At 48.2% G+C, this 8,633-nt stretch overlaps 1 protein-coding gene across 1 annotated transcript in view; it reads right to left on the reverse strand.

The window, feature by feature from the left end:
* Nucleotides 1-5,424: 5,424 nt before the first annotated feature.
* The window catches only part of H6PD (hexose-6-phosphate dehydrogenase (glucose 1-dehydrogenase)), a 6,791-nt gene continuing 3,582 nt past the window's right edge, over nt 5,425-8,633 (reverse strand). Inside the window, exons 3-4 of the mRNA XM_009889569.1 lie at nt 7,447-7,770; nt 5,425-6,782 (exon numbers count right to left, since the gene is read on the reverse strand). Of these exons, the coding sequence (XP_009887871.1) occupies nt 5,425-6,782; nt 7,447-7,770 (1,682 nt within the window). The remainder of the gene's footprint in view (nt 6,783-7,446; nt 7,771-8,633) is intronic.

An 8,633-nucleotide genomic window follows, 5' to 3' on the forward strand; every position in this document is an offset into this window, starting at 1 on the left:
CCCTTTTTAGGCAACAGCCACGTTTTCAGTCGTTTGTTTGGGGAAAGGAAGGCAATAAACCAAATCCCTACTAAGGCAGGCAATGCATCCGGAGGAACAAATCCTACTCAGGATTGACCTGAGCTGTGGCCAAAGGAGAAGTCAAGCACAGCACCAAAAAATTTGTTTCGAAAAGCATTAAGACACTGAAAATTCTGCTGCTTTTACCACTACTGCCTCTGCAGCCTGTGTTTGGGGAGGATTCACTAATCCTGGAGTGACATGCAACGGTCTCTAAACTAGAACAAAATAAAATGCTCTCTAAACTAGAATTAAGACACTTCTGACCTGGATGGGAAAATGCTGTCCCAGCCCTATGACGTGACCGTTAAATGTCACTTGCACAGCCATCTTCAAATGTGTGGGTCTCTTAGATGATTCAGCATTACCACCAGCATCACAAAGTACCATACACACACCATAGCGATGTGCCTGGACACCCAAGGGAGCACTGGAGAGGATTTGGACACTGAAGAACGCCCCACATCCTTTGTTAGTATAGAAATGCTCTGCTACATTAGCAGCCACAAGGAACCCAGAAGAGTCCGTGAACGACAGTGCCCTTTCAACCGCATTCAGGGGAGCTAGCAGTTGTGAATCAGCAAGATCGCAGCAAGAAAACATCCGACTTAAATCCTCCTATCCTCATCTTGCCAGGAAAATGAAGCCTTATCCTGCGGCAATAGGATGAAATCGCCGTGCTCCTCCTCCCCTTTCCGGGGCACACTGCGCCTTTTCTTTCTGTGTAATGGAGGTGCCAGATGAGATGTTCCCTTCACCGGGGAGGAGGTGGCTGGTTCTGGACAGGAACACTTGGGTATCAGCTAAATCGGAGGCCAGGCCTCCGCACTGGAACCGTGCATAATGCCTCCCTAGCCGGAGTCACAGCACAGCTCGTTCTTGAAGTTCAACTGCATAATCTCAGCTCACAGATCTTGAATAGATTATGGTTTAAAATGCAGCTCTATAAAGTCTATGTTATTAAGCAACTGTGTACTATGGTGATAGTATCTATGGAAATGCAACTCAGGGAGTAAATGTGGATCAGCATGTGGACTTTCCTAAGGCAGGACCATGCATAGTATTGGGTGATTCCATCTTCTCACCTTAAAAGGGCTTTGGCTGGTCCTCTGTTTTGAAAAGTCCTGGCCTTGTCTGGATGACACACAAAAAAAGAGACTCAGAGTGAACATTTAAGATTGCTGGTTTCACACTACAGAAAATTCAACACTGTCCTCTTTGTACAACTAGAACTTTAAAACTTCACTCACCACGAGGACAGGAAAAACACCAGAATGACCCCCAATCTTTGAAAGAAATTAAAAGACACTTTTGTTAAAAACTATTTATTCTTTATAAATATAATTCTCTATCCATTACACAACATGAAAGGAATCACAAAACTTTACTCATGGGAAAATAAGGTTTTACAACTTGATTTATAAAAGTTGAAGTGAAAATTTAATTACTTCCAGTGTTAGTTTTCTGTAAAACATATAAATAATCATACCATTAAATTCTAGGAATGCACTTGCCATTTAAAAAAATAGTTAAATTGGTAGCAATAATCACTTATGGTAGAAACAGACTATAAGAAGTTACTCCATGGATTTGCTTTTGCAAAGAAAGGTTAAAACAAGCTCTCACGAAGGTGCACACCTCCTATTAATAGCTTTCACAAAATAAAAATAGCCCTGCTTCCTTGGCCTATAGCCCAGTGGATTTCTACCATTCTTCCTCATCAGATTTGTTGCTCGTTTAACCCTTCTTCCCATCCGCAGTCTCTCTCTCTTGCCAGTCACAAATTTTATATATTTAAAAATATTTTATTTTCATTTGGCAAATGCTAACTATTAAAGAATTTAACAGGAATTGTCTGTGTAAAGAGAAAATAGTCTAAAAAAAAACCCCAAAGAACCCAGACAGCTGTCTTCTCTGAGGAAAACGTGTAAGCTTTCACTCAACTTTAATAAAATCTAGGATGAATTTTGGGGTGACCCATTAGAGACTTTGCAAATGAGCCCTATTTTCAGCTAGAAAGAACAGTGGTTCTCTGGGAAAAGAAAAAACCACATGCTTATTTAAAAGTGCAAATAAACCTCTCTAAATCAGTGTTCATTTCAAAAGGTGCCAGCCAAATATTAACAAGAAAGTGTGCAGAAATAAGAAAACACCAATGCCACAGTCATCTGTAAAGTAGTAAGAAATTCTGTCATTCATAACAATATGTTTATTCTCACATAGGTCAACTTTTCATTAAAGCTTGTTCCCTCACACCAAATATAAAAGGACAGGAATGAAGTTAACATAGCTATTTTTGTTTAAAAATGAAAAATTATGTTTGAATTTATGGACATACCAGACCTGAAACATCTTCCTCTGCACAGCTGTTTCAGCCACTATGGTATATTTTGGAGCAGTGTTTGCTAGCACTCATCTACGAAGTTATTCCAGAAGAGTTATTCCAGTTAACTCCTAGGAGTACGCTCTTATTCCAGACTCCACCGTCAGCATATCCACTCGACACGCAAGTCCTGCAGCAGGGAACCCACAGTGCTCACCTTCCTCCCGCTTTTCTATGCTACTCTCTTCCCCTGTCATTTATTTTCACCCTTTGGTGTTGTGCTGGTAGTTAAGCCTGCCTGTAACCACGAAACAGGCAGCAGCAAACTTATTCATGAATGCCCACAAAAGATGGATAACCGGGCTGTCAAACCAGACCAGTTAAAGCACTTGTGTCTTCTGCGTTTGAGGTTTTGAGAAAGCTACACCACCACAACTGCCCTCCTTTCCCACGCAAGAGCCAAGGGATGCGCAATCAGTGCAACTCGGCTCAGCTTACTCAAACACAATATGTAAAATGCAGCTTTTCTGGACCATCTGCAAGGTGGGGGAGGGTGTCTGCCAGAAATCACAGCCAGTCCCTGAGAATTTGGCCTTTTCCTGCTGCACATAGCTTCTGCCAGGTTACGTTCTCCCTGGCTCTGTTTGCCCTGGGACTGCTGACGAGTAACAGGCTCTCTAGAGTTTGCTCAGTGCACTTTTATCTGTGCAATTAGCAGAGGACAACAATTCTGATTCGTGCATTAAGATAAGCGTTATGCTGAAAGGCAACAACTCGGGAACCTGGCAGCACAGGCTGTACAGACCTGCCCACCTTGCTTCAAGTGCTATCAGACCCTAGCACCTAGTTGTACTCACATTTGCATCTTCATCACCTAGGAAGAAATTTTTCACTCTGAGGGCGGTGAGCCCCTGGCACAGGTTGCTCAGAGAAGTTGTGGCTGCCCCATCCCTGGAGGTGTTCAAGGCCAGGTTGGACAGGGCTTGGAGCAACCTGGGCTGGTGGGAGGGGTCCCTCCCAGGGCTGGGGGTTGGAACTCGATGATCTTCAAGGTCCCTTCCAACCCAAACCATTCTATGCTTCTACGACTCAGCAGATCCCTGAGCAGGGAAGGATTTGAAACCAATGCCTATCGCCCAGCAAAGTCTCCATCCTTCCCTGTACTACAGAATTTCAGGTCCCAAGGGGGTCGCCAGACGCCCAGGTCCAGTTCCTGAGGATCCCATTTTTCCCTCGTGATGCTCCAGGGCTGTGCAGCGAGGCCAAGCCTGGCACAGCCCTCCGACCAGCCCTGCTGAAAGAACAGCACACAACTTACTTCTGCTGCTTGGGGTCAGGGCGCCATCCCCTGTCAGCATCAGGGTCCCTGCCGAGCCCTCAGTCCCTGGGTCACCTCGGACCCCGCCATCTCCATATGTAGCTACTTCTCTGGGCAAACAGGGCCAGCACCCGCAGGAAGAAGAGAGAAATCCCCTTGGCAGTGGTGTTTGCTCCTATGCAGAATCCTCCCTGCTGGCAGCCAGTACCACATCCATGTCCCATCCATGTCCCATCCCGGGGGACTGGGTTTGTCTCTAGCCTCCACAGGGACCGTTGGCCCAGATTCTCCCCTCTTGTGCCTTCTTGTTTCCTTACCAAAAGTCGCACTCTGGTGTGCTGCGGAAAATTACCCATTAGAGAAGATCATGGAACATTTGAGGATATCGTGAAAGCAGAGAGACACCAATTGTGTGTGGCCGTGTTCTGGGAAGGTGAAAATCAAGAAGGGGAGAGCAGGGTCCCTAGGTAGGACCAGATGCCTCCAACCTTTCCTATGAGCAACAGCACTATGCATTTCTATAACCGCTTAATGGTGTCCTGTCAACACAGAGATGCAATTTGCTAGTTCTGTGTGCCCAAGAGTACAGAGAAAATTTCCTCCCCCTATAAGTCAGCGTCCTTGAGTTCAAACCCCACCACCACCATCCACAAACACTGTAAGTACCTTAATGTGTGCTGTAATGACGGGTACGTTGATAGTTTATAAAGCTGCCTCCCGCATAAATTTTATAAGCCACTGAATGACAGCGCAAGCTTCAATTCTTAGGACAGAGAAAAGTTCATTTCAGAGAATGAGACACAGAAAGAGGGTTAAAGAAAACATGTCTTTGCTAGCTAAATGCAAACAACTCCTCAGAACGCCAAGCTTTTCCCTCTATAATTATTGCACTGCAGGCAAATAACAGCTCTGTGAACTGCCATATTCCTCACCCTGTCCCCATTATTCTAACAGCCTAAAAAGCGATGTGTCTTCCTTCTCCATCCCCCATGGTATCAGCTATCCACTTAATGAAAGCAGCAAATTACTGCTTATAAACTCAGCCTCTGCTGCTGGGCAATTTGCAAAGACTCAGGACCGCAGTGAGCTCACAAATCAGTGTCAGCACTTAGGGGCCACGTGCCACAAAAGCAAACGGGTGTCTGTGCTCCCAGGAGAGCACAGCCATGGCCAGCGGCTGGCTGACACCACCATGGGCTGCATGTACCAAGACTACAGATCCAGGTGCGCAGAACCATCCTTTTACCGAGACAACAACTCTGTCCCAGCCAGACGGAGCAGGGCAGGGGATGAACATGTTATTACTGCCTTCTAGCCTGAGAATTTAAAAAAATATATATAAAAAAAAAATTGGCAGGTACTTAATTTAACAAATCTCCCATAGTGCCTGCGAGGTAGTTAAATGCTAGTAACCACAAAGGTCTGACAGGGAAAACTGAGGCACTTCAAGGTGAGGTAATTTGTCCAAAGTCACAGTCAGAATCGCCAGCAGAGCCAGAAATGCTGCACCGGGCTCTTGGCTCCTGCTTAGCTCTGAACACTGAGCCGAGCTCCTTTCCGGGCTCAAATGTCAGAGGCACTGCAGGCCACGGATTTCCCAGAAGGTTAGAAGAGTCTGTCAGAGATGAAGCTGCTGCTGGCAACAGAAAAACATGGACATTGTGTAGGAAAATCCAGGCTGTAAGGGCCACGCAGACAAGGGAGGAGGGACACTGTGAAGACATCACCCAAGCAGAGCTTCGTAATCCACATACCACACCAGCTCTCCGGAGCTGGGGCTGACGCCCGAGATAGGCCATTTCCTCGGCTCATGGCCCACTCTGCTGAGCAGGGTGGTGATGTCGTGCTTGCCCTTCCCCAAAACCAGGACAAACACCTGCCTGGCCTTGTTGATGAGGGGTAGGCTAAGGCTCATCCTTTGGTGAGGTTTGACAGGGCTTTCGGTCAGCACCACAGTCTGAGCCCCCTCCAAGCCATTTTCAGAGTGGGGGAAGAGTGAGGCAGTGTGCCCATCAGTGCCCACCCCCAGCAGCACCAGGTCAAAGCTGGCATTGGCCACCAGGGCCATGATCTCCTTGGCATACAGCTCCGTGCCTCTGTCTTCTTCCACACAGAGCCGCTGGTTCAGGTGCACAGGCATGGGGTGGACGTTGAAGTAGGGCACCCTGACACTCTGGAGAAGGTGGTTATGCAAGCTGAAGAAGTTGGACTCGGTGTCAGTGAGAGGGACACAGCGTTCATCTACCAGCCAGATGTGGGTGTGCTTCCATGGGAAGGCATAGTGGTGTCTTGCTAGCCGCTGGAATAAGACCACTGGGCTTGAGCCCCCTGAGAGGGCCAGGTGGAACTGCCCAGAGCGTGCAACAGTCCTGCTTGCTGCCTTCTCGATGTCAGAAGCCAGCAGGGAAATCAGGTCCTCCGACCATGCTGAGACCAGGGGACTTTGCCGAAATTTGGACTGGATCGTCCTGAAATCACTTGGCATCAGCCTGTTGGGGTTCAGTAGTTCCACTGGCTCTGCCAGTGTGAATGCCACTTCCCCGCTCACCATCTCAAAGTCTAAGAGGTGCTGGTTCTCCACTCCCCCAGGGTAAAGACGCAGGGGCTGGTGGGAAATGCTATCCAGCAGTGGTGTCCAGAACCCCCAGGAGGCCAGCAGGTTCTCAGTGGTAATGAAGAAGTCCTTCCTGGCATGGTAGATGTTGGAGATGAGGACAGAATACGCATCTCTCTCTTTTACGGGGCTGTACACATAATAATCAGACAATGGTTGTCCAAAAATGTGCAGGTCTGACTGACCCACTGCTTCTCTCCAACTGCCTTCTGGCATGACAGGCCTGAAAAGGTTCCTGCTCACAAGCACCGCAGGGGTGTTGAGTGCGCCGTGCCCAATGTAGAAGATGATCTGCTTGGCTTTGCATTGGCTGTGCCCTGCATCTCTCAGAGTCTCGCTCTGAGTGCAGTAGGCTCGGTTCTTGAAGAGAACACGGACATAACCTACCCGTTCATCCAGAGCTTTCCCAGAAGTAAGGAGGAAAGGGACTCCTTCCCAACGCAGGTTGTCACTGTGAATCAGCACACCTGAAATGATATTGATCGCAGCTACCAAATTAAACCTGAACAGTGAGCAGATTTGAGGGGATCTCTATCACCTACCCATCATTCTCCTTCCTTAGCTCCCAGAGATCTTGGCATCCACTGTGTCTCTTGCTCCACGTTCAGCCGTTTCACAACATCACTGGACTAACTGCTCTCCAGCTACCCTGCTGTGCTTCCTCCCAGCTACCCTACTTGATTAGTCTCCTTTCATCTTGCAGGAAACCAGTTTCTGAGCACAAACTTTAATGTTCAGAAGACACAGCATGGCCAGAGATGGCCTTGTGGTCTACTAATCACAAGGAACTGCCAATGCTTTATCCCTCAGATGCAGAGAGCAACTCAACTTTATGAAAAGGCAAAGGAGTTTGCAGGCCACTTCTAAATATAACACACATCTTATCAAGAATAATGGGACTTAGCGCTTATGCAATGCTTCCCATTCACCAGATCGTTTGTTAACTAACATGACAACAGTATTATCTTGTTACAGCTCCCAGTGGCCATGTCGGTGGATGCCTGGAGACATCCCTGTGCCAGCAGTGAGGACCAGAGTCTCGGAGCTGGTATCAGCATGCAAGGACTCACATCTCCTGCTCTCCTCACCTCTAGACTACTCCCCTCTCCAGGGCCCAGACTAAACTCTCACCTGCAAAGGTTGGTGTTGTGCTGATGTAGTCTCGTGCCTTCTGCAGTTCCTCCTGTACTTGGCTGGCATATGCCTGATACTGACCCAACACAGCACTGTTTTTCTCCAGACCCCGCAAGGACTGGAAGGCCTGCAGCTTGCACTGCAAAACCTCTTCAGCCCTGCTCACGTTGGCTGGGAGCTCCATGGTCAGGAACATCAGGGCCTCCGTGAGGTGGTTCTGCAGCACATCCCGGATTACTCCATACTGCTCGTAGAAGCTGGTGCGGCCTGAGGACAAAAAAGAGGTAAGATGCCGGTAAATTGATCTGGTTTTCTTGCAGCCTTGCCCTCTGCATGTATAATGCGTGTGCAAAGGAGAGCAAAGAGCACAAGCCTTAATTGGTTTGGACCAAGCTCCTCTTCTCCTGGCCCAACAATTAACTTGAAGCTATCAAGCTGAGAGAAGTTGTGGATGTCCCTTCACAGGACATGTCCAAGGTCTGGTAGGATGGGGCTTTGAGCAACCTGACCTAGTGAAAGACGTCTCTGCCCATGGAAGGGGGGTTGGACTAGATGATCTTCAAAGGTCCTTTTCAACCCAAACCATTCTACAGTTCTATGATTCGAAGCCTTTCCTCTCCCTCCAGAGAGGCTTCCAAAGTGTCTCTGCTACTAAAATACAGATAAAAGGTTCCCATGGGACTGCTTGGCCTCCACACAGACAGACACAATCCCCCTTGTGGGTGCTTACAGGGCCTAAACCCAGCAGGAGTAATGCTCTTGCCTGATACTTCCAGAGCAGAAGGCAGCTTTGCTTTCTTGGACTGCTTGTGCTTTCGGAAGCTGCGGTCAGTGACTGGTAGCAATATCCAGCTCAAACCTCCCACGTACAGTGTGATGCAGGGCCCCTGTATACCCCTCGCCATGACACTCCTGTCCCACAGGTCACAGCACCTGGGCCTGGGACTCCACAGTACGTGCAGTTCTACGCAAAAGCTTTGACAGTGTAGCTGGAAAGTGGGGTGACAGCAGGGACCCCAGCAGCTCTGTAGCTACACACCAGGTCCCCAGAACAACTGAAGCTGGGCCGTGGCAATGAGCACTGCCTTCACTGCCTCTTTTCCCCTGGTTTTCATGTCCTTAGGAGGCTCTGGCTGAGCCATGCCCTTCAGAGACAAAATTTTATGCACGAAGCCCTGCTTCTC

Source organism: Charadrius vociferus, unplaced genomic scaffold (assembly GCF_000708025.1).
Source record: "Charadrius vociferus isolate BGI_N301 unplaced genomic scaffold, ASM70802v2 scaffold477, whole genome shotgun sequence".
NCBI classification, from domain to species: Eukaryota; Metazoa; Chordata; class Aves; order Charadriiformes; family Charadriidae; genus Charadrius; species Charadrius vociferus.